The sequence below is a fragment of the Sinocyclocheilus anshuiensis genome, unplaced genomic scaffold (genome assembly GCF_001515605.1).
Source record: "Sinocyclocheilus anshuiensis isolate Anshui unplaced genomic scaffold, SAMN03320099.WGS_v1.1 scaffold7, whole genome shotgun sequence".
Taxonomy (NCBI): Eukaryota; Metazoa; Chordata; class Actinopteri; order Cypriniformes; family Cyprinidae; genus Sinocyclocheilus; species Sinocyclocheilus anshuiensis.
Genome location: NW_015549582.1, coordinates 358,552 through 384,735, shown reverse-complemented (window position 1 = coordinate 384,735; position 26,184 = coordinate 358,552). Strand labels below are relative to the sequence as shown.

Below are 26,184 nucleotides of genomic sequence, written 5' to 3'. Positions count from 1 at the left end.
AAAAAGTGAAAGTGACGTGTGGCCAAGTATGGTGACCCATACTCAGAATTAGTGCTCTGCATTTACGCATCCAAAGTGCACACACACAGCATGAACACACACCCAGAGCAGTGGGCAGCCATTTAACTGCCCAGGGAGCAGCTGGGGGTTCGGTGCCTTGCTCAAGGGCACTCTCTTTGTTTTCTTGTCCGTTTGGTTAGCTACATGCTTTAAAATATCTTCTTTTGTGTTGCATGCGTGTTTTAAACAAAATGAGGGTAAGTAAATGATGGCAGAATTTTCATTTTCCTTTACAGAAACTTGTGGTTTGGGAACATTTTCAAAGTGCAAATGTGTGCAACCCATGTGAACAAATGTGTACATGTGTGGACAATATGTGATCACATGTGGAAATGTAATCACATGGGTTTTATACATTTACACCATAAAAATATTCCCAAACTATCATGTTTCACATGTGTTTCATATATTTTGCATGTGATTTTAACATGTGATTGCACATGTGAAGGTCATGTGATTTTTCTGTAAGGGTCGAGTAAACTATCCCTTTAAGGATGGGGGCAAGGGAATAAAAAACAACAACAACAACAACAAAAACATTATTTTAGTGAAGCTTCTACATGAATCAGCAATACCGGTTTCTCACCTGGGGGAATATACTCCAAAACTATTATGGAATGGATGGAACCATGCCATTCTGCATAGTATTACTGCATGTTATTTCTTAACCCACACTGGTGGATGTTATGCAAATGATTGATTTAATGCAGTCGTCCGAACACCCAGCATGCACAAATTGATTTTTTTAGCCCCAGGCAGGAGTTTGCTTGTACCTACATTTTGACTGTTGTCAGTCATTTGGTTAGCACCACGACGCCGTGCAACATCTCACATAACCACACGCAGCCTTGGTTTCTTCCCCTTCCAAATATCCAAAGGCATCACTGCCTGCAATTTTCAGCACAGATTGATTTTAGCACTCCTTGAAGCCAATTTGGGATGTTTGCGTGTTCTTATATTCTACTAATTTGATCCAAGAGGGAAAGCTGTTGGGAGGAAGGAGCCAAACGCAGAGGGGGATACGGATTAGATTCCATATTAAAAAGAATGGTAATAGCTATAAAATAGCAGCTGCCTGAGGCTGCTTAGAGCAACGACGAGGCCTGTCTTTCTTGTCCTTTTTACATTATTCAATTACTGCTGAAATGGAACACCTGGGACACTCCTGGAGTGACAAAGTATAAAGAACAGCTTCACAGTATGTAAATGTTTGAAAAGGGCTGCTGGTAGCAGTTGCTAAGCTCTCGTAACTTGTGGTGCGGGATCTTCCCGTTAAAAAACGGTGGGAAGTTAAACACATGGGGATGCCGGGGGACATGCAGGTCAGCGAACATAGTGACAGGTAGGGACTCGGGGAGGTTGCATAGTGAAGCGAAACACCGAGGAACTGGAAATTGCTTCAACACATGCTCTCTCCTGTTCACTTTGCAGGCAGATGAAAGCGCTGAGAAAAATCTCCCTACTTTCCATAAACTTCTCTGAAGTGAAGTCAGAAAGAAAAAGAGTTGCGCTCCAAAAAAAAATGTGGAGGGAGAAAAACGAAGGAAAAAAGGGAAGTTAAAACAATCGCTGAGAGAGACAGAAACATAAAGAGCGACTGGATGCTGCCATTCTCTCAGTGGAGAGAAAAACTCCACCATGCCAGCTTTGCATTTAAAAAAGTCTTCGGCTTTGTGATTTAAAAGAGGGAGTTGCAAACAGCGAACACAAAAGGATATTCAAAAATGCTCGAGCAAAACAACCCTCTGTCTCTTCTCGCCCACCCGCTCCGTCAGGGGAGAGCTGTGTGGTGGTGGGTGGAGGGGAGGCTTGAACATCTGAGGGGAGTGTCAGGAGTTGCTGACAGAACGCATGCAGACAGCCACTCTTATTCCGTAGAGGGCGTTGGGGTGAACTTCTCCAACATTAGTCTGTTCTGTGAGCCACATGTACACAAGGTAAATTATTTGCTCCAGCTTTCCTGCACAAAACAGATAACCGGTGCCAGGGATTCTGACCTTGGTAGAAATGTGTCCTCATAGGATGATCGTGTCATTGGCTTGAGCAGGCTTTGCATTGTTTGACTTTAAAATGCTTTGAATGGATAAACTAAACATTGCTTTTTGGAGCAGAATATGACATTGAATTATCATATTCACTTCCTTTTGATATGATAGTATCAGGTTGATTCTTCATGAATTAAATTTTAGATAAATACAGTGTTGCCACTCTTATTCCGTAGAGGGCGTTGGGGTGAACTTCTCCAACATTAGTCTGTTCTGTGAGCCACATGTACACAAGGTAAATTATTTGCTCCAGCTTTCCTGCACAAAACAGATAACCGGTGCCAGGGATTCTGACCTTGGTAGAAATGTGTCCTCATAGGATGATCGTGTCATTGGCTTGAGCAGGCTTTGCATTGTTTGACTTTAAAATGCTTTGAATGGATAAACTAAACATTGCTTTTTGGAGCAGAATATGACATTGAATTATCATATTCACTTCCTTTTGATATGATAGTATCAGGTTGATTCTTCATGAATTAAATTTTAGATAAATACAGTGTTAGGTGGTCTAAAGGTTTTTACAGTACTTTAAAAGTACACTACAATTCTTTTTTTTTTTTTTAAAGAAGTGAATGTTTTATTACAGAAAGGATACATTAACTTGGTAAAAGGTGACTGCAGAGATTAATTTGTAATGTTACAATAGATTTCTATTTCAAATAAATGCTAATCTATTTAACAAAGTAACATGGTTTCCACAAAAATATTGAACAGCACAACAGTTTTTTTTTCTCTTATTACATTGGTAATAAGAAATGTTTCTTGAGCAAACAAATCAACATATTAGAATGATGTATGAAGAATCATGTGACACTGAAGACTGGAGTAATGGCTGTTTAAATTTCAGCTTTGCCATCACAGGAATAAATGACATTATAAAATGTATTAAAATAGAAAACGGTTAGTTTAAAGCAACTGTATGTCATTTTGTGAATTTTTGTGACTTAGCAGCCTCCTACAGTTAATTGAGTGACAGTACAGTTATACAGTTAATTGAATGCACTGCTAATTGAATACAGTTAATTGAATGCACTGTTGTAAATATATCACTGTCGTAATTTGAGTGGATTGCTGTACATGTGCATTTGTTGCTGCCGTAAAGCAATCCGCCCTTTTTGCGGAATTTTGTACCCGCTCATCAAACTTACATATTATCAGAACAGACGACTGGAGAAAGAAATAGAAGCCGTTTGCTTTATTATTACTCAGTGTACCATCAGTACCCACAAAAGTTAGATAAAAGTCCACACATCTGAGTGCACTACATCTCAGTACACTAAATAGACACTCACAGAGGTTCTGTTCGCCCGAGGCGGTAACCATAGAAACAGCATATTGCTCAAGCTCTTTGCTTTAGGATCAGCATCGGACAGTACATCAACAAAACACAAGTCCTGTCTTTCGTTATTACTACAGATTACTGACATACCACAAGTAAATAACAAAAAGACAGTAAACAGGTAGCTTGTGGCAATTTGAGTTTTGCAATAGCGAATGTGCCTGAACATTCCCTATAGTAAAAGAGGCTTTTTCTTTTGGAATAACATGATTGCACTATCATGCACAATAAGACAAGTAAATATGAATGAAGAAATTAAATAGGGGCAAATTTGTTTTTAAGTCAAATATTTCATGGTTAAATAACTTTTAAATAGTTAAAGAAGTGATTCAAATGTCCCCATTTTGTTGTAAATCTTAACTGAACACAGACGGCCACATTCTCTCAGACATGCTACTGATTTATTGATATTCAGGACTGTGATCCCGTCTAAGTTTTTACCGTGCTTTAAAGTAGGAAACTCTGAAACATCAAGCAGTGGCACGCTGCTAAGATGAGAGCGGAACAAAAACAACTGAATTCCATCAAAACAGATTGTCAAACCAGATGGGAAGCTCCCAAGAACTGGGCCAGGATGTGTGTGGTGCAGACTTTGAATAGGCAAACATGGTAGGCTTCACAAATAGTGACAAGAGCTGACGAAAGACAGTTAGCTCATTACTCTCTGTAATCGAAGATTATCATTAAACCACACCTAAAATGATTTCGGCTCGCACCAGTTATCCCCCCTGACATGTATCACAATAGCAATTGAAAACTAATACAGTGGGCTGAAGTGCAAATTAAGCTTTGTCAGTGGTGACTATGTGTCAAACTGTGTTTTCCTCCTCAGGTCGAGTTATTGAGGAAAGTGGGTGATCTTTAAGTGGGCTGGGTGAAACTTACACAAACAGCTACTGTATAATTGGCCTTTGGTTTCACAGTCAACATGCTGGCGCAAAGAGATCTCATGTTACGCTACAGTGGGAAAAAAACGGCCAGAAGGCAAAGATCTCATTTTTAATACATGACAGGCAACTCAAGCATCTTTTTTTTTCTTTCTTGCATTCCATACCAACAAACTAAATGCAGACGACACAGCACCTTCATTCAAAGGTTAAGACGTGGATCAACAAACTTTAATAAGGCAGTATTAAAGAATTCCATAAGAATTCCAGTCGCCATTTTATAGGCTGTAGAAATATAGGATTTAAGGAGTTAAGCATTTGTGGCATAATGTTGATTAGCACAAAAATAAATTCACCCCAAAAAGCAAAAAAAAAAAGGAAAAAAAACTGGATTCCAGTGAGGTATTGCCACACATAAAGTGAATGTGGTCAATCGTTAAACACTGGAATGAATGAATCAATCTGTAAACATTAAAATACACACAATTTAAATAGTATAGCCTTAAAATGTTAACAATAACACAAGTCCTGTCCTGTTATCATTATTTTAGTGTGAAAAACTAAAACACTAACCTTTTTCTGTCAAGTTATATCCAATTTTTTTCAATGTAACGCCTAAAACCATAAAATGACCAGAAAAATTATGACAATAATTTTCCAGTGCAAATAATAATACACAATAATTAAAAGAAAAAAGGATATATATATAAAGCAAATTAAATTAATGCTTTTATAAAAATCACATTTCACATAATTTATTTTAATCCTCAAAAACAAATTGTCCCTACTCTCCTTCATTGTAAGTGCTTCACCGTAACCAAAAGAGTTTTCTGTTTGTTTGTTTATTTATGTATAATTTATTTATTATTAGAAAATAAAGGACAAGTTGATTTTTTTTTTACATTATGCCACAGGTGTATAAAAAGTAATTATATATATATATATATGTGTATGTGTGTATATATATACACACACATACATATACATAAATATATATATTAGATATTTTTGTGGTAATCAACATTATGCCACTAATGCTGCCGACTTGTGCTTAACTTGTATTGAACCTGGACTGCTCCTTTATGGAGACTGGGCTCATATGACTAACAAACATTACAACTTGTAAATGCTGAGCATTTCAGTATCTTGTTTCAGCAGGGCTTGTGTTACTGTATGAAGTAGAGTTTCATTAGTGTTCATTGAGGCCCTGTAGAGCAGTCAGACTCAACATAGGCTTACTATTATTACATCGCCTCAGGCTACACCTGGTCCATGCTTATTCGCATTAAGCGCTAATTTGTTAGCACATAAAATCCAGTGGACCTAATGTATTCCTGAATAATGTGAATATATGCAAATTTCTGTGATTGCAAAATATACTTGATTAAATGATAGTTATTGTGTTGTCCTTCAGGGTGAGGTGGTACAACTGAGACCAACGCGCTTGCTGAAACTGCAGGTGAATCGCCTGTACGCTGTGCTGAATTGATTGCAGTTGAACTTTAATTCTCCCCTGAAGATTTTTATTTTGTTATTTTGCCTTTAAACATGCCTGAAGCCCTCCTTACGGTCCTTCATTTCGCTGCAGGCGAGAATGACTTCAGTGGCTTGCAGCATTATTTAATATTTCCACTCTACTGTACCTTTTATCTGCAGGTCTATGATGTGATCTACAAGTCCCTATTCATCAAGACTGACCACTGTGATCCCACATTGGCTATCCAGTTTGGTGACGGCATCTGTCCCTTTCAACATTTCTCTCAGGGTGCAGAACCAAGAGATGCATCACACAATCTTTAATTGGGTCTTATGTGAAGGTGATGGTTTGTTGCCGTCGGAGGTATCTGCGGTTGATCTCTTTAGCATTAATATATTCTCAGCGCACATAAAAACTCCTCTTCTAGTCAGCGCATCACTGAGCTAATTAGAGACAGCATCTCGCATGTCTTATCTATCAAATCAGATAGTTTTCACAATCTTCATTCCATCTCAAATTAACTTCAATCCTTTCAGCAGTACCAACTGCAAGACAGCGGTTCCAAAACTGTTTTTGTCAGCCGAACCCCTAGGTGTAAAACATTTACTTGAAGTCCCCCTGAGATGTTCAAGTCACATATTCACAGTTCTCTGATGTTGATTAGGGCTGCATGACTTAGCATTATATGGTGATTATTGCATCATATTTTGCAATTTGAACTGTAAAATCGTTTTATATAAAATATTGATACTGTTGAGACATACAGAAAGGCCAAGAACAAAGACTGCTGCTAAAGGAAATAGTTACTTTTAAGGGTGTCCGCACATGCAGTGCAACAGACTGTATACTTCTTTAATTCCATAATTGTGATTTGAGAGTTATTGCTAGTTTAGTTTTATTTCGATAAATTGTGTAGCCCTATTTGATTATTTTAATGTTACATTTGATTTAGATAAGTATTCGCTTTTCGTCAACTCACAAACCCCCTGCAGTTCCCTCACGAACACCGTTTTGTAAAGAAATGGCAACATGCAGTTATTTTCTTAGATCTAGTACCTCATCTAACCTTTCTATTTTAGTTTTGTTAGGTTAGGTCTTGTCTGATCAGTCATTTTCAATTATGCTTTTGATTTAAATAAAGCATTTAATTCAAATGTTACTCCACATTAACATTTACCACAGTTACCACATGAAGCATTTTTCAAGTTACCTTTTTTTTTTTTACAGTTTGTAAGGTGTACAGTCCAATTTTCAAAAACGTTTTGCTTCAAAGTGGGCAGGCACTGTCGCCCTCTATTAATACTGAAAACATCTGAAGTCATTTTCACTACAGCAATAACTGAGATACAATATGGCACCTGTAGCGTTTAAATGAAGCGAGACAGCAAGACTTTGGTGTGATATGAGACACAAGATAGTAGTGCAAGTTTCAGTAGGGTGTATGCTGAACGTCACCTGACCAAAACGGACAACTGGTCTTATCTCATCCACTTGATGGAGAAAGTGTTAACAGCAGTATGAACTGCCAGTGATATCTATGTACTTTTAAGGTGATCAGCTAACCTAGCTAGCCAGAAGGCACTACTTGTTTTACAGAATACGTAAATTTGTTGCACATAACCCCTGTTACCCAGATAAGCGCTCTCATGTACAGCGTTGCCATTGACGACAGCGAATATTAGGTAATATCCGACTGCTAAATGATGACATTGATGAACCAGAATCAAATATTCCAGAAAGCCGTCTAATAAAGTGCCTAAATAAGAAATTTGCCATATAGCCTAACGTCTAACAAATGATTGTTTTGTAAAATCTAAATGAATGTTTTCAGAGAGCAATCTGAAACATAATGTTTGTATGTACTCATACTATTTATAGTTGTCCAGTTCATATGAGATTTGGAAAACTGCTGACTTCACATTCAGTCTGGGTTTGAGAGTATATTCTTTGTAAGTCACAGGGAATTCCCTGCATTCCCAGCAAAATGAATACAAACATTGTTATTTCTGATTTTCCAGTCCAATCCTGCTTTCTAATTTCTTTTCAAAATTAAATGTAGCCTGCATATTAACATCACAGTTTATGTGAAATTCAGTGCACTTACATTGCAGCGCTGCATATATGACATTTAAATGCATGGAAGTTGCACTGTATTGCAGGTTTACTTATTGAGCAACTGCAGATGCAGAATCAAGATTATTTTCTTATGTTTTTCTCCAAAATGGTTAAAAAGAAACTCCTTTGAATGAATCATCTGGATGCAGAATCTCCTGACAGGCGTTTCTCCAGTAGCTTCTGTTTGTTTTGGACTCTTTGTTTGCAAAGTAGATGCCGCATGATGCACTGGCTTTTTATTGTTATTCTTTTTTATTTATTTTCCTTGACTTGTCCTTCCAGTCATTTTTAATTACGAAATCTTCTCTCATATGCCATACAACATTGCTGTTGCACATTCAAGAAGCAGGATGCTAAAAATCATCCTCAGACAAAGACTGTTAAAATGAGCACACATATGAATATAAATATCGAGCCCGAGGATGAAACATCTTCACCGAGGTGCCATTTCCTGGAGCAAAGCTTTAATCTATATGAAAAGTATGGCACCAGTGTTAATATTCTCCTATCCCTTAGAGAGAACATCAATTAAAGAGGGCTGTGAAAATTAAGGACAGCCATTTAACAAGGAAACCTGCATTAAATAAACCAAAAAATCCATTAGGAATGGCTATAAAATGCAAGCATTCAATGTATCTGTCTTGGTATCCTGGTAATTGGTCTGAATTAAGTGATATAAAGGGGTTTGTTTAACAGATGCCATTAAACAGCGATATTTTGAACACATAAAGCCACACAGTCATTTATGCTTTTTAAGTCAACAATGATTTCTCATGTACAATAATGCATTATTATTCATCGTTACATCAAGAACATTAACGGCATTTACGTTTGTTTTGTTTCCTCCATGTCACAAGGAGACATATTTATCTCTGTATACAGTCTGGAAAGTCAAGGCAGGCATTCCTCAAGATGAAGGCCTCTTATCAGCGCTCAAAAGCTGTGCACAATGCTGTTCACCATTTTGATTGTCCAGGCCAATCTCAGAGGGAGAATATTGGTTTGAGCCATTTCCTGAGCTAGATTACCTTCCTCTGGGCTCTTGAGATGCAGTTATGAGCCTCTGAATTGGGAGCCTGCTAATGGTTAATCCCAACCACAGAAGGAACAGAGGTTCCTTTCATACATGATATAAATCATGATATAAATCAGCATGCATATATATATATATATATATATATATTAATTAGGGGTGTAACGGTACACAAATATGACAGTTCGGTACGTACCTCTGTTTTAACGTCACGGTTCGGTATGATTTCGGTACAGCAGGGGGAAAATTTGTTTTTTTTTTAAATGGTTTACTGAACAAGTTGCTCTTTCTTTAAATACATTCAGTTATAGTTTAATATATACATACAGTAATGCTTTCTTTCTTTCTTTCTTTCTTTCTTTCTTTCTGTGAATTATTATGTTTTATGTAACAATTCCCAATTGCCCAATATTGTGTTTCTTCTTTTGTTTTTGAAATGTTCATGTGAAGCAAATTGCTTGTTTTCTTAATCTATTGATTAAATCATATGAACACTCATGAGACATATACACTTAAATGCCACATACAGACCTCAGTGTATGAAACACGAGAAGGGTAAAATCGAATTTCTGATCATTTCAGTAGAGGAATAAATGCATTCTGACATCACACAACAACAAGTTACTAAACGTGACAACAAAATCAAGAACAACAGTGTTACTAAAACTGGAAAATGGTCAAACAGTGCAACCTTATTAATTATTCATGCCCTGGTGCATGCTGTGAAAAGGTGAATGGGATTGAAACAAAAAGCCATCCATAATGCAACTCACCTGCCATGCTTCTTGTTTTGACATAATAAATCAGTATGTGTGAACAGATAGGCTCATATTCCTGAAAGGTAGAACTTAGAAATAAATTAACTTAAACATAACTAAATAAAACTATAATTAATAATAATTAACATAATATTCATAGCTTTACTTCCTAACTAAATTTACAAAAATTCAGTTTTAACTAAACGGCTACAATGTCTATAAAAAATGACATAGCTGCAACTATAAAAAATGCTGATTATATCCTTTACAACTAGTATGTAATTCCAGATCTTAATGACTCAAGTGTGTGTCTTGCTGAGAGTTAACTGGAAGGTGGATGATCCTGCTGGGTCTGTATGAAACTTGAGCTCAGAAATCAGCCCACAATGGAAGTTAATTAGCATTGTCTTTTTTGAGAAAAACTCTCTTTTAGGTCTGTAAATTGAAAACCACATACACACACACACACACACACAAAAGGCTGTCGTTTTTAAGAAGCAGCTAATTTCTGTAAATTATTCTAGGCTCTACTCTCAACTCTGAAAGTTGAACACATTGAACTGTAAAACACAATGAACAATTTTTTTGGACAAAAAAAGACATTGAAATGATAATTAGTCGCCCTTTCCATGTGAATATTTATGAGAGAGAGAGACAGAGAGAGAGAGAGAGAGAGAGAGAGAGAGATAAAACAGTAATCTTTTATTTTAAAGCTTTGATCCAAATGTGTTTTTTCTTTTTTTTTTGTATTTTAAAAATTCATTGAAATTTACCTGCTCTTTTATTTTTGCTGCCAATGCTTGACAAAGGTAAACATTAATTAATTATCCATTTCTAAATCAATTCTAATATTCTTTTTAATTATATTTACCTATACACTGTCTCTGCCGGGTTTAAAACTAAGTGGATCTGAAAAAGAAACAGTCACCCTTCATCAACTTCAGTTCACTCATGGCTTATGACAGGCCTCATTACAACACTGACACCTCAAATGACCCTTCATGACACAGTCCAGTACACATGTGCACAGAGTTCAGGGGCCAGTTGCATAAACGGTTTAGACTGGTCTTAATTAGTCATCTAATTTTTTCTTTAAGACTAGTCATAATTTTTTTTTTTTTATTCAGTTACATAAAAGCATAGATTAGTTTAAGTTAATTCCAAAAATAAGACTGATTACTTATTGGCTAACTGCTAGTTGGTCAAACTCCTACTTAAGACATTTTCTTAACATAAAGGCTAAGCTTATGCAACTGGCCCCAGCACTCTCAAAATTAAGTGGCTTGCTTTAAAGCATACGAGCCGTGCCTTGCAACTTCTTACGCTTTTAAAATGATTATGTTGTAAGATCTATGATCTAACTAATACCATAGATATATTGTATCTTTAGTCTGTTAAGAACAGAGCCGAAGACATTCATTTGCATGCAAGAATTTGAACCCTTCATTTGCACACCAGCTTCCTTTTATGAATAAACAGAATTTCTGATGAACTGTGCTACACCAGTTCTGAATTGAAGTGCTAGTTTTCAAATGGGAGAATTTAACGTTAAATGTTCATAGAGAGGAGAACATCAAAATTGTATATATATATATATGTGTGTGTGTGTGTGTGTGTGTGTGTGTGTGCAGACATGCATATGCATGCATGTGGAGATACAAGACAAATTTAGAAAGATGAAACAATCAGACAGAGAGTGTGTGTGTTCATGTGTGTGTGTTTGTGTTTCAACGGGCCAGCAGTGGTGGAAACCAAAGCTAATTTAACATTACTATCACCTTGTTTCAGTCCATCCATTCAGGTATGTATCATTATCATAAGTAATGGAGGGGAGGCTTTGGGAAAAGATTTTGAGTTTTATGCTAAAATAATTGCTGAACAGACAATGATTCAAGGTTGCAAAAAAAAAAAAAAAAAATAATATATTTAGAGCAGCATACATAATTGTTTATCATCCAGTCTTGAGACATCAGCGAATATTCTTAAATCCGAGTGTTGCTTCAGCACCACGGACAGTGCTGTTATATTGTCAATCTATTGTCATAGTAGTCAAGCAAAGAAAAATGCTTTTTGCGCATGCGCAATTCATTAATACGATTTTATCATTCATTAGAAAAATAATCAAGGTTAATAATAATAAAAAAAGATTGAGTAAATATGTGTACAATACAATATTTTATTAGGCGGGACATTATATAGGGACTTTTCTTTTTCCACAACTTACATCTGTGAGCATTGTCACTGAACACTAAATCAATCAAAGCTACTTATTATCCGGAATGTAGAACACACCATAATGTAAATATGTATTTTATCAATTAGATAGATGTCTAGCAAAAAGTTTTTAAGACGTCTCCATTGGCTGATATATGATGTATTTTTTTCTCATTATAATCACTGTATAGCAGGTGGCCTACATTTGGCATATTTTCAGTATGTTCAGCATCCAAACGACACATCATTGACAGCACAAAACAGGAATCTTCCATTCGTGCAAAAAATGCTTTGGGGCCATAAAGCACTTCCGCAGCTCCACACCGCACACCTCACTGGACGGAAGCCGAATCATTAAGGCTATACAAACACAAAATAAAGCACTGATAAATACACCTAGTTCGGGATTTGAAGTTCGTCTTCGTCTTAAATATCTTGTCGTTTATATAGTGGTCCAGGTAATTGTCAGTTGCGAATTGTTTCCCATCGATAAAATCCAAACAATGGCGACTGAAAATAGCTGCGGCCAAAAAAGGCGGGAACTCCCGGTGTACGCGTCCATATGCAGTTTTGCTAGATTTCAGTTTTGTTCGAAGAACTGAAACTCGTTCGTCCTCGGTCTCTTGGAAAATATTACTCGCAGTAATACGTCTGCGAGTCAGTTATAGAGGAAAGACTAAAAATCCAGAGAACGTGGAGTATTTCCATCCGCCCATTAGATTCCCTCGTTCCAACTTGAGATAGACTCGATCCTCGCGTTCCACCATCAGTAGAACTCCGTTACTCGCCGCCTCCCGCGTGACATCCTGATCTCCAAAATGTTTAAAGGTTCAAAAAAAAAAAAAAAAAACATAATATATTTAGAGCAGCATACATAATTGTTTATCATCCAGTCTTGAGACATCAGCGAATATTCTTAAATCCGAGTGTTGCTTCAGCACCACGGACAGTGCTGTTATATTGTCAATCTATTGTCATAGTAGTCAAGCAAAGAAAAATGCTTTTTGCGCATGCGCAATTCATTAATACGATTTTATCATTCATTAGAAAAATAATCAAGGTTAATAATAATAAAAAAAGATTGAGTAAATATGTGTACAATACAATATTTTATTAGGCGGGACATTATATAGGGACTTTTCTTTTTCCACAACTTACATCTGTGAGCATTGTCACTGAACACTAAATCAATCAAAGCTACTTATTATCCGGAATGTAGAACACACCATAATGTAAATATGTATTTTATCAATTAGATAGATGTCTAGCAAAAAGTTTTTAAGACGTCTCCATTGGCTGATATATGATGTATTTTTTTCTCATTATAATCACTGTATAGCAGGTGGCCTACATTTGGCATATTTTCAGTATGTTCAGCATCCAAACGACACATCATTGACAGCACAAAACAGGAATCTTCCATTCGTGCAAAAAATGCTTTGGGGCCATAAAGCACTTCCGCAGCTCCACACCGCACACCTCACTGGACGGAAGCCGAATCATTAAGGCTATACAAACACAAAATAAAGCACTGATAAATACACCTAGTTCGGGATTTGAAGTTCGTCTTCGTCTTAAATCTCTTCTCTTTTATATAGCGGTCCAGGTAACTGTCAGTTGCGAATTGTTTCCCATCGATAAAATCCAAACAATGGCGACTGAAAATAGCTGCGGCCAAAAAAGGCGGGAACTCCCGGTGTACGCGTCCATATGCAGTTTTGCTAGATTTCAGTTTTGTTCGAAGAACTGAAACTCGTTCGTCCTCGGTCTCTTGGAAAATATTACTCGCAGTAATACGTCTGCGAGTCAGTTATAGAGGAAAGACTAAAAATCCAGAGAACGTGGAGTATTTCCATCCGCCCATTAGATTCCCTCGTTCCAACTTGAGATAGACTCGATCCTCGCGTTCCACCATCAGTAGAACTCCGTTACTCGCCGCCTCCCGCGTGACATCCTGATCCCCAGCAAAAGCAGATATGACCGGGTACTCATTCTGCATCAGATTAACCTGAATAACAGGACATAGCGCACTTTAGTCCCTTGAAAGCAGAGAATCGGCTTTCCACGAGGGTTCATGAATAACGCACAGAATGAGAGGTGACTGCAATAGTATTTTGTGCAAAAACACAAGCTGCTCTGCTCACCTGTATGGTTTGTCTGTTGTAGACCTTGACCACATGAAAGCTGAAACTGTATATTCCTCTCCGTGGTGCGGTAAACACACTCGCTTTTAGGTCGAAATGATTGCCAATGTTTACTAAGACCTGAAACAAAAGCAACATGGCGCGTTACAAATCCACTAGCAAACGAAAATGTGTGAATCGCCATATCACATTTACTTTTAACTCTGCAATTTTACACTGACACATGCGGATCTTTGAGCGCAATGTGGCAAGCTGTTCTAACATGTTTTCCTTACAACCAACCAGTAAATATTGTTGTTTTCAGATGTTTTTATTAGTATAAGATAATATAAGATTTTTCAGTTTCACTAGTAGGCTAGACTAACTGTTCATAGGCTACTTATTCCAATAGTGGGAAATAACCTTTTTTTTTTGCCATTGAATCTGTGGTCCAGATATCAATTCATTTTCAACTAGTATGTATTCAAATTATTGCTAGTCGATATTTCAGTTTTACAAGTACTATTCATTTGGACACTATTACTTCTTCTTTGGTTATTTGTAACTGTTTGAATGGTTAGCTACTCAGTTCCAGTTGTACTAGTACTTATTTATTTGACACTAGAACCTATTTAAAACTCAGGATCTATCCTGCTGGTTACAAAAACATGTCTTATCGCAATTGTTTACATGTTAAAGCGGCTTGCCATAAGCGCATTCCAAACCTGTCAACACGTCGGGTCAGTTTTAATTACTACAGGTCAATTTTAATGACAGCGGGTCGGTTATTGTTAATCTAAACACGCCTCGCTTGTTGTTAATCTAAACACTTGGGTTAAATTTCACATTTTTGACAGTACAGGCGACAAAAATGATTTTGCAACTAAGCAATTTGTTGAAAGATATTATGGAGACTATTAGGAACTTCACACATTTTATCTGACCAACACTAAATAGCCTACGTTTAATTAAATAATGTTAATTACCCTGAAAATCAAGATACGCGACTGAATTAGTTAAAAACGTACATCGTCCAATAGAATAGAAGCATTTGTCACTTCGTGAAATTTCTGGCTGAAATTCCTGAGCACAGCAATACATATGCAGTTCCTGTGATTACAAAGTCACCAGCGGGACACCTGACCTGGTCAAAATAGATGGTCATGGATGTGTTGCTCATCTCCGAAGGTTCGTGGTTTGTCCCTCTGACGGCCGAAAAAGCCACTTTGGCGCTGCCGGAGCGCACAGATATCCCAAGCGAAGAGGTGACTCCTCCATCAGAAGAGGGGTTGGAGTCGCACACCACCAGACACTTTCCCTCCAGAACAATGGGTTCCGTGTCATTCTGGCCCAGACAGAGCCCTATGCCACATCCCAGGATTAAGGCGAGAGCCAGCATGGCAAAGGGTCCGGGACAGGCTGCTGGCACCATGATCGGAACGAGAATCTTCTGCAAACTGATCTTAACCACCAGCCCCTTGGAGGTTTGATGTGGCTCTATCACCTGTTCCAAACTAACCTCTCTCTCTCACACTCACTTTCTCTCTCTCACTTACTCTCTCTCTCTGTAACTCACCGTCACACACTCCTTTTCTTCTCGTCTATGCGCATCAGTTTAAGGTGCTCAGAATATTTGCACAATGGTCCCTGAATGATAAAAAAAAAACGAGAAATCAGAACAAAATGTATAAATGTGTTAAAAACAATAATAGTTCATGAATACTAATTTCTCAGTGAATATAGCTAATCTCTCAGTATGATGCTTGAAGATAATAAATTGCGCAACGATGCGCAACACCTAATCACGACTAAAAATACAAGGTTAGCTGCGTTTAACTCACGTAAAACGTAAACAAAAATAAAGTTCTACAGTTCCGCGTTATCTTTTCCATAGTTAGTATCACTTCTATAACAATTACATACCTTTCCAATTAAATAATAAAATCAATGAATATCAACAACAGCACAATGAAATCTAGTATTTCATTCTGTTATCTTTTGCCTCATTTCTACTTGATGTTGTCCATTATGTTACCTGTTAAATCCATAGTTGGTGCAATCTGTGTGCCTGCTCCTTCAGCTGCCTTGAGAAGGAGTGAAGCGAGCACCTAATAAGAGTGGAGAAAACCAATTGCTCCTTCATTCTTTTTGGAGGGCGATTCACGCCCATCCCTTCTTTTCAAGTACAGTAATAATTCTGGAGCGGACGTTTCTGGACATAAAAGTCAGGGGCGGCCAGAATCTTGGATTTAAGAGTGTCTGCACAATAACAGCTAATTTATCAACCAATTTTTGGTGACATCAGTATTCGTTTTACATAGCAATACCAAACATATAGTTTTGCATATAGGATACAGTAAGTAGACCAGCTTTAAATTTGAAGCTGCTATTATATAGCTTAATACCAGAAAAATAGACATGCAATTTAGTAATATCAGAATACAGGTGCAATGCCTTCAGAGTCAGACAAAAATCTTGTGCTCCACCCTGTGGAGAAATAGTGCTATGATCCTCTGTCTGTCATCCACACTGTTCCCTCTTACTAGATCTCAAACCATATGTTTATCAAGTTTATATTTTTAAATAAACACTTTGAAATATGGTTGGTCTACAAGGGCTTGATGAATAATGGCTGGTCATAAAATGTCTAAGTTGTGGGTTGTTTTAAGCGATTCCTTAAAGAACCATTTTTGGTTCCCAAAGAACCTTTCAGTGATCACTTTACAATAAGGTAAGTTAACACATTAACTTACATTACCAAGCAATACGCAATACATTTGTTACAGTATTTATTAATCTCTGTTAATGTTGGTTAATACAACTTTTTATTTTGAAGTATTAGTATATGTTGAAGTTAACATTGTTAAGTGATTTAAAATATTTTTTTTCTTTGTTAGTTCATGTTATGAAGTTAAATATTGTTAATGGATCCTTGATAAAAGGTGTTACCAAGTTCTTAAGGACTCAACCATTTCTTCTTAGCGTGAAGAACATTTAAAAAATCTAAAGAACCATTTTCTGCTATAAAGTACCTTTTGAGAAATGGAAAGGTTCCATTGATGTTAAAAGTTCTTCATTAAACCATATGCCAATAAAGAACCTTTATTTTTAAGAGTGCACAGTAGAGCAACTTCTTGTATTAATAGACATATGTTGTCAAAAAAATAGTGAAGAAAATTAAAAACAATGAATCTCTTTAAAAAGAGACAATCTACAACTGAAAGTTGCTAAAACGTGGCTTCATACATCTGAGAATCGTCATTCTCTAAATAAAACATGTAATAGGCGATCAGTTTTGTGCTTTCTATCTTTTAAAAAGCGTTTCAGAAGAGCTCTGGAGTTGCTGTAAAGTGTATAAAGTGTGATGCTAGGTTTGACAGGTCTACTCAGTATGTGTTATGTCCACTGAACCCATTCTTAACCTCCCTAATCAATAGTTTGCCTAACTCTTCCACGTTGCTAATTGGAAATATTATGTAAGACGATCGCGACTGGCGCCTTCTAAAGAGTGAAATGGGGATACTGCATTAATTCATAATGGAATGACTCAATGTCTGTATTATATCTGAAGTATTGTATTCTTAGGACACTTGAGAGACTTTGCCTGTCAGTTCAAAACAGCAAATACTATCCTAACCATGTTTTATTAACACATTTGCAAATATAAATAGCCAGAACAATGGTTTTGAAATAGATTTCAAGTAAACTTCACCTGCAACAGTTAGGTTACGTTAGGCGAACTACTGACAGATCATGCATATTCCAGTCATAGTCAACATCATATGTCCTCACAGGCTCTCCATGCACCTTTTTTGACAAGAATCGCACTGTGGGTGCAGAGTGACAGGCTCTGTGGAGGTTGACGTTGAGTATCCGAGATCAGCGGCTGACCTAGGGCTTGCAGAAGGGCGAGAAAAAGAAAGAAAACATCAAATGTCAAACTTGGTGGGCACTGGGCCCTGAGCCATTTATGCCCACAGAGAAGAACTCCCCAACCATGAGAAACCGTACATTACTGTGAATGTTATGACTATTTCATCTGACAGGCAGCAGACCACCATCACTCTTGAGATCACCTAGACCATCATAAAAAAAAAAACATTCCCTTTGCTTTTTTTTTTTTGCTTTATTAAAATCTCATCCAATATATTTCACAAGGAATAGTTCACCCAAAAATGAAAATTTGCTGAAAATGTACTTACCCTCAAGCCATCCAAGATATGGATGAAATCCAGCTAAAATACGAGTCCTTCATAATATTGGTTTCTCCAGTGAAAAGGTTGTTTCTCATCTGAATCAGGAGAGAAATATGCACAAATCAAGCATTGTTTAAAAGTGATAACAGTCTAAAAGAGTTCAAAACAAAAATAATCATGCATTTTGAAGTGAGAGGACAATAGAGGGTGGATTTTTCACTGGAGGAAGTGTGATTGTGGATTACAGAAGTTATGGTTTAAGTTAATGCCTTGATGGATTTATTTCTTACAAATATGCAGCTTTTCGCCTCAAAAGACATTATACACTGGAGTGGTATGGATTACTTGTTGATTATTGTGATGTTTTTATCAGCTGTTTGAACTCTTATTCTGATGGCACCCATTCACTGCAGAGGATCCATTTTTGAAGCAGCAAACATTTGAAAACAAACAAACAAAAACTGGAATGAAAGGAATTAAAGAATGAACATTATATATACAATAAATAAATAAATAAATAAGCCTACTTTTTCAAATTGTTCACGTAGCATTAGAACCCCCGTGCGGCTCTCAGGGTGTTCATGGATCCTTCTGACCTGTTGGGGGCAGTATTTCCCCAGAATGTCACATCACCTGTTAGTAAAAGAACGTAGTTGTGGCAACAATGCTTTTTTTTCCCCCTCGGAATAGCATGTTATAGCTCTTCGCTGAACTGTTTAATGTCCTACCTAGTGTGTAAGACTGTACCCATTAAAAAAATAAAAATAAAAAAACAGACTCTGTGAGATGACAGTGCGCCTTGTGTAGTGCGATGAATGCAGTTAGCACCTGCGTAGAAGCGCGCTGGCCTGGTTACCTTGACGGCGAGATGCCGGAAGAGCGAGATTGAACAGATAACAAATTAAGAGGCACTTAAACACGCTTCACACGAGATACAAATTATGTTTTCGCAATCCGTGAAGACCCAGAGGCAAGATGCTGGGCAGCCTTCAATTATTAAATCAAAATCCATGTCCAGGTTGTTGTTGCTTCTATGTTATTTCGCTTCATTCTGGCTTTAATGCTTCTGCACTGCAGAGTTCTGCTAGATCGTTTCAGTGTGTTTGTGTTTAATTCTCTCAGAAAACAAAGAAAATCGGCTCTACAACATCCATCAGTCCACAGAATGACATCCAAACGCAGAGAAAAGACGTGTGAAAACTCCTTAGAAAGGCATGTTTTGCGAGTATGGTAACTTTTTTAGCCTCACGGTGACTCTCACCGTACTTTTTTTGTGTGTGTAATTAAAGTAGCTATATGCATGAACAAATTGTTATTTATTTATTGCTTGTTAAATAAGATGCCAGATCTCTATCTGTCTGTTCGTTCATCTATCATGTATCTCTATATATATATCCTTTTATATTTATCTATCTATTTGTTTTATCTGACTTAAACTAGGATGCCACTGGAGATCATTCTCAGGATTCTCTCTTACTTGGATACTGGGTCTCTTTTCTGCATTAGTTTTGTCAACAAGCACTTCCATGAACTGTCCAACAGCAAGTGCGTGAGTTTGTTTTTCTCCAGACCCCCTTTTTTTCTCTCTCAAAGCTAAAAAAAAAAATTAATCAAAATCATTTCTTCCTTATCCTAATGTCCTTGCAGTGCTATGTGGTATCAGTTTTACATCCATGAACGTACCAAAAAGAAGAAAGCCAGCCAAGAAGACCAGATGATACATGTCCTTGGTATGGTGGGTGTGCTGGAGAGGCCAAAGGGATACTGGAGAAACACGTTCTTCAAAGAAATTGCCGGCCTGAACTTGAACAAGTGGAGAACGAAACTACGACTCATTGACCCTTTTTCAGGACTGCCGCGTCATACAGAGGAAGTCATAAGGTTAGAGATTGTGGCTTTTTTGGTTTAGTTTATTTGAGATTTCACAAATATGTGGTCTAATTAAATGTGTAAATCTTAAAATCGATGTCTCTTGAAATCCCTTTTATATTTTATGATTATTATATCCTTCATTTAAGACTACGAGAGCATTGGTTTGGCGTGATGACACGTAATCTGTATGTTTCTTTATATAAATACGTATGCATAATCTATGTTTAGTTGTTTTGATTTAGCCTATATCTTTCATCTCTCTTTCTGTACATCCCTACATTTAGTAATACACAACAAGACTTTGTAGTCAAAATATCGTCTTTGTTGTGACCTATGTAATTTGTTGAAGATGGCATATCCCCCATCAAATATATGTCAGGGTGTGTTTTTCCCTCCTGCAGTGTCTGGGCTTATTAAAGGTGAGTGTGAGAGTCAGCGTCTTAGATTTGCTCTGTGCTCTTGGGCGATGGGATACGGAAACACGCTTGATGATCTGCAGGCTGCGGCGTGCTGTTGTCTTAACCTCTGATTAGAGCTGCCGGGCCACTCAATTTTTCGACTCAAAGAGCGTGTGGCATACAGGGGGAATGAAAGTAATTGTGGTCCCCTCAGAAGGCTGGGTGAATTGTAGAAATAAATTGCTTGGCCCCTACCTCTTGCCCAGACAAATCCCCATAGGTTCCTCAGTTACAAAGACACCGAAGGATCAGATTTACTTCGGTAATAATCATCTCCACTGACTTGCAGACACAACCAACTGCTATTAATCTCTCTGGGACTCTGCTTGTATCTCGTCTTACAGCGTTAATTGATATCATATAGTGCCAATGCCAGGCACATGATGCATCATATTAGGTATTTCCCCAAACTAATGCCCTGCTTCTTTCAGAATTAATGTCATTCATTGTTAGTATCTTGCTAAAACATACACTTCCCTGCTCTTAATCAACTGAATTAGGTTAATAACAGCACTGCACATCAGTCAGTCAATCGATATTTTTATTTTGTTTCCCAGTTAATCTTTCAGTTTTCATCTTTCCACATGAACACAATTTTGATTCTCAAAAAAATAAAAATAAATGAATAAATAAATACAGATTATTGTTTTTTTTAGCAGCCTTCTTTTTATGATACTTTGGCTCTTTACCTTTGATTCTCCACCTTTAAAAATAGTTTTGTATTTATGCATTTAAAATAGTTTGTTTCATTCATTCATTTTATTAACTTAATACAAATGTCTCTGAAAACAACATTATCTTTCAGTTTTCATATTTCAGAATTGTAGCAGTTTTGCAAGTAAAGACGTTTATCTTGTTTTAGGAATGTTCTTTTTTTTTACCCATTGGCAACATTTTTCTTATTATTGTAGGCATAAACCTGACTAAACTTTATAAAAGTTTTGCTTTATACATTTTATTCAATTCAGTAAAATGAATAATAAACTTAATTCAAAATATAGTCTCTAAAACAACATTATATTTCAGTTTTCTTAATTCAGAATTATAACTTTTGCAAGTAATGCAAATTATCTTGTTTTAGAGATGCTCATTTATAAAAAAAATTTCCCCCAGTTGGCAACATTTGTATTATTATTTTAAGCCTAAACCTCAATTTCTAACTTAATTAGACTTTTGCTTTATGTATGCTAAACAAATTAATTAATAATTAACTTTAGAATATAGTATAAAAAAATGACATTTTCTCAGTTTTCATATTTTAGAACATTTTTGATGTAATGTAATGTTTTATTATTTTATTATTTATTAGGTCTAAACCTTAATTTTTAACTTCATTAGATTTTTGCTTTATACATGCTTAAAAATGCAATTGATATTACACTTACTTAAAAATATAGTATTTGAAAAACAGTGTTATCTTTCAGTTTCATATTTCAGCATTATACATTTTTTATGCATAAGTAAAGAAGTGTATCTTGTCTTAGGGATGCTACAGGAACACAAGACATTATTTTCATCAGCTTAGTGTTTTCTTTTACGATACATTTGATGTTTTCTTTGTTGCATTCCCCACTTCTTCAAAAAACAACAAAAAAGGCATTGCCCTTAAATGATCTGAGAGCAGAGGTGTCAGATGTGGTTTGTGTCATGTGTGTCTGGCAGGAGTCTGTGCATTACATGGGAGATCACAGTGACTGATGGGAGAGGACGGCAGAGCACCTTTGAGCAGTCTCATGCCTCCTTCAGTAGTACGGCTGTTTTTGTGCTCTGGGGTGCTGTCAGTTGGCCTCCTTTCAACCAGCTCACCTCGCTTGAGCTTCATGGAGTGTTGCGGGTGCCACTCAATTGTCCTGCTCCTTACAGGTATGGTAGGTGCCAATTAGAAAGGTACACCTTTACTCCAACCTAAATGAGTGATGTAGTTGTTTCCATCTTGTGCCTTTCAGGCCGGGCTGGAAATCAGTTATGTCCAAAGTAAAGCTTCAAAGAGAACACAGTGAGTTGTGTGTTTCAGACAAGATTGTCAAGATGCTGTATGTTGGACAGGGCGTAACTTTGGGATTCTGGAAGGTATTTTCCAATTCTAGAGTTGACCTTGTTCATTGTCGAGAAAACATACATTTTGTGAGTCTTCTTTTATTCATATTGCTGTTTTATTTTGCTATTTTTTTTTTAAATTGTTGTTTTGTTTATGCATTTTGTTTATTTAGTGTTTTTTGCTTCTGTTGCACTTGATGTTTTGAATTTATTATGATATCTTAGAATCTTTTTTCAAAATAAATTCATACTTTTAATCAGCAATCATGCATTAATTGATTAAAAGACTAAAAACTTAAGAGTAAATTAAAAGACTTCCATTTTACAGAAGATTTCTAATTCATATAAATGCTGTTTTTGAGCTTTCTGTTCATCAAAACATTTTTACAAATGTTTTCAAAATAATAATGATAATGTTTCTTCAGCGGCAAATCAGCATATTAGAATGATTTCTGAAGGATCATGTGACACTGAAGACTGGAGTAATGGTTGCTGAAAATTCAGCTCTGCCATCACAGGAATACATTTCATTAAAAAAAAAATCTAAATATAAATCAGTTATTTTAAATTGTAATAATATTTCACAATATTACTGTGTTTTTGCTTAAATGCATACATTTTCAAAAACATGAAATAATTATCATCAACATTATTTTTTTGAATAGTAGTATATATATTATTATAATTATAATTATTATTATTGATAGTAGTATTCATAATATAAAAATAATATTTAATTTCAATAATACAAAATTGTTAATTCGGTGCTTCTATACAGGACCAGTGGGGAATTGCTTTTGTGATGGTGAACTTGCACAATCACAGACTTGTGGAAAGAAGTCTTCATGCATCTATTAGGTATTGCTGTATGTCCTCTTATCATTTATCTTTTATCAAACTTATATCAAGGTTTTTCCCCCCCATTTACAGAAGACTATTTTCACTGGCCACTGTTAAAGCCCTTCACAAACTTTAGTATGCATTTCATTTGCTGAATCCCTTTGGTTTATTTTTCTGATCTCTCTTTGTATATATATATCACAGATGTGTCAGAACCTAAATGTCAGTTATGTATCACAGTCAGTATAGTTTGGTGGTGTAATAACTCCATCTTCTGGTGAAGTTGGACACTGTACAGTTCTGACTCATCAGTTGTTAAACCACCTGATTTACCGCCATACTGTCTCTTCAGTCTTCAGTGTGAAAAGGTAAATTGACACCAACTTTGTAGTTAATCTCTTTTGTTCCCTCCTTTATCCTTCCTTCACACTACTAGTCCATGTACAGCAGCTGGAGTCAGTGCTTTGTTTGATGATGTGGACCCCGAGTATGGTCTCCATGGATACACTGCTTACATTGAACTGCACAATACAGTGAGAATCATCATGTCTGTCCGCTTTTCCCAGCTGTTTTGCAGGAGAGGTAAAAACAGACATAGTGCGCTGCACTGTAAGAAGAATAAGAGTTCAAAGGAACACTTGAATCATTTATAAAATAATGTCCCCATTATTAAAAAAAATAATAATTCCCCATTAAACTGATAGTTTACAGTCTGAAAACTGACATCCAACTGATGGTATAAAATAAATAATAGCCTTACAATTAAACGAATGAGCAGTTGGCTATTGCTACAGTTTTACACTATTCCGCAACAGTTGATTGTACTAGATGCTCAACAGTAGATGGCGCTAGATTCCCAAAAATATATCAGTGTTGTCCTGCTCTAAGCAAAATTAAGATGTTTTTACTAAGCCGTTATTTAATACAAGGACTTTGATACAAGTATCTAGAATTTTGAGTTTCTAAATTAAGAATTAAGTGTCACTTGTATTCTGTATATCTCATCTTTGGTAGACAACCGCAAAGTACCTTAGCATACCTCTTTTTTTACTCTCCAGATCAGATTTCTGATGGTTATCTTCCACTGGAAGTGATCAGTGAGAATAACAGATCTCCAAATATTAATCTGGTTGGAGACGTCAGCTTGCCTTGGAGGACTGAAGCTTTACATGGAACTATCAAGGTACAGAATCACCACACTGGTCCAATCATCCTCACTTTTTATTCACAGTATAAGGATGTATTTCATGATCTAATTGCTGTCTTCAGGACTGTTGCATGATCTGCCTCACTGTATGGGATGAAGCCAAGCAGCCTTTTTGGTGTGTCAGCGCTCCTGTTGTGATGACAAAAGAAAGTCAGGACACAGTATCATATGATTTTGATGGTGGGAGTTTCTCCATTCTATACCAAGACTCAGAGGGGAGGGTTGAGATGAGGCTGAAGCAGATGGAGAATAAGGAACAGTATTTTGTGGTAAATCTAGTGATTTACATTGCTGTCGCCAAAGTGAATAAGCACTTTGGGAGAGATTACTGAAGCCTTCGTATGCCATTTCAGTTTGTATGACGACCGTTTTACTATATTTGACTTAAGAACAAGCAGGGACGCTGCAGTAACTCAGGATTGTAGCAAGATTTAACTCCTGTCAAGATTATTGTAGCTTTTTCTTGTCAGGTTAATGTTTTGGTTGAATGTTTCTATACATTTTAATACACATAAATACACATTTTCACAGATCTTTATATTTGTAATCGCAGGCTATAAAAGTCATCCTGTCACAAAGAGAGGGATATTCATGTCAAGTTGATAAAATCTAAATAATAGAATAAGAGGAAACCCATAAAAAAAACGTTGAAACCATAGAATCAAGCTAAGGAATAAAAATGGTCCTTTGAGCGGATTTAAAATTGCCAGTGGAGGAGGAGGATCTAATATGAGCAGGGAAACGGTCCCAGAACTGAGAAATCTCCCTTACAGCGTGAACGGGACAGAAGGAAGTTGATTGCATGACCTTGGGGCAGAGTATGCATGAAGGAGTTTACAAATATATTGTGGAGAAATACCACGTTGGGCCACTTTTATAACTATAAGCAAATTGGTAATTATTGGTAATAGTTAATTTGATTCTAATAAGAAAGATGTGATCTCTTATTTTGGATTTTCACTAAAAGTCTCACTGGTGTGTACTGAACCATCTGGAGATGAGATTGAGACGGGCCTGCATACATATAGTTACAGTAATCAAGCTAGGATTGTTTCCAAGTCCTTTAAAAAAAAATCTTTAAATTTAGCAGCAGATCTGAGCTGAAAGATCCTTAATGATGAAACTAATCTGCTTGTTAAAAAAGACACCAAGCATCTTAATATTATTGTGCTAATTGTGCTAATAACTACTTACTGAAACCAATGATGAAAAAATGGTTATTATAGTTAATTAAAACAATTAAATAAATGTTATAAAAAAAAAAGAAAGTTAACTGAAATAAAATAAAAAAAAAACAAAAAAAACTTTATTTAATGTCAGCTAGTTTCCAAGGAAACATTTAAACATCTTAAATAACTAAAACTAAAAGTAAATAATACATTTTAAAGACATCTTTTAAAAACAAAAGCTAATAAAATGACAAACACGCAACAAAAGTACTAAAACTTTAACAAAAATTAAAATAGAAAAAAAAAAATGATGAAAAAACACTGGATGAAAGCTGGAGAACTAGTTTTTTATTG

The 26,184-nt window shown here is 36.3% G+C and overlaps 2 protein-coding genes across 4 annotated transcripts; one reads left to right on the top strand and one right to left on the bottom strand.

The window, feature by feature from the left end:
- Positions 1-13,027: 13,027 nt before the first annotated feature.
- Positions 13,028-17,929, bottom strand: LOC107657802 (cerebellin-2-like). 2 transcript variants are annotated; one of them, XM_016446047.1, is made up of 5 exons: positions 17,859-17,929; positions 16,087-16,159; positions 15,196-15,698; positions 14,073-14,192; positions 13,028-13,936 (listed from the first exon to the last, which is right to left on the bottom strand). In XM_016446047.1, exons 3-5 carry the CDS (start codon positions 15,481-15,483, stop codon positions 13,739-13,741), a joined length of 606 nt encoding a protein of 201 aa, XP_016301533.1. In that variant the 5' UTR covers positions 15,484-15,698; positions 16,087-16,159; positions 17,859-17,929; the 3' UTR covers positions 13,028-13,738. The 2 variants fall into 2 exon arrangements, with proteins under 2 accessions (XP_016301533.1, XP_016301534.1); XM_016446048.1 differs by lacking the exon at positions 17,859-17,929 and adding an exon at positions 17,764-17,788.
- A 1,171-nt stretch (positions 17,930-19,100) lies between these two features.
- Positions 19,101-25,853, top strand: LOC107657801 (F-box only protein 15-like). Of its 2 annotated transcripts, XM_016446045.1 has the most exons (10): positions 19,101-19,265; positions 19,370-19,459; positions 19,688-19,792; positions 19,895-20,128; positions 22,240-22,440; positions 22,524-22,647; positions 23,393-23,472; positions 23,891-24,036; positions 24,513-24,637; positions 24,724-25,853. In XM_016446045.1, the coding sequence occupies exons 1-10, from the start codon at positions 19,189-19,191 to the stop codon at positions 24,991-24,993; spliced, it is 1,452 nt and encodes a 483-aa protein (XP_016301531.1). In that variant the 5' UTR covers positions 19,101-19,188; the 3' UTR covers positions 24,994-25,853. The 2 variants fall into 2 exon arrangements, with proteins under 2 accessions (XP_016301531.1, XP_016301532.1); XM_016446046.1 differs by lacking the exons at positions 19,101-19,265; positions 19,370-19,459 and having other exon boundaries at positions 19,701-19,796.
- The last annotated feature ends 331 nt before the right edge of the window (positions 25,854-26,184 follow it).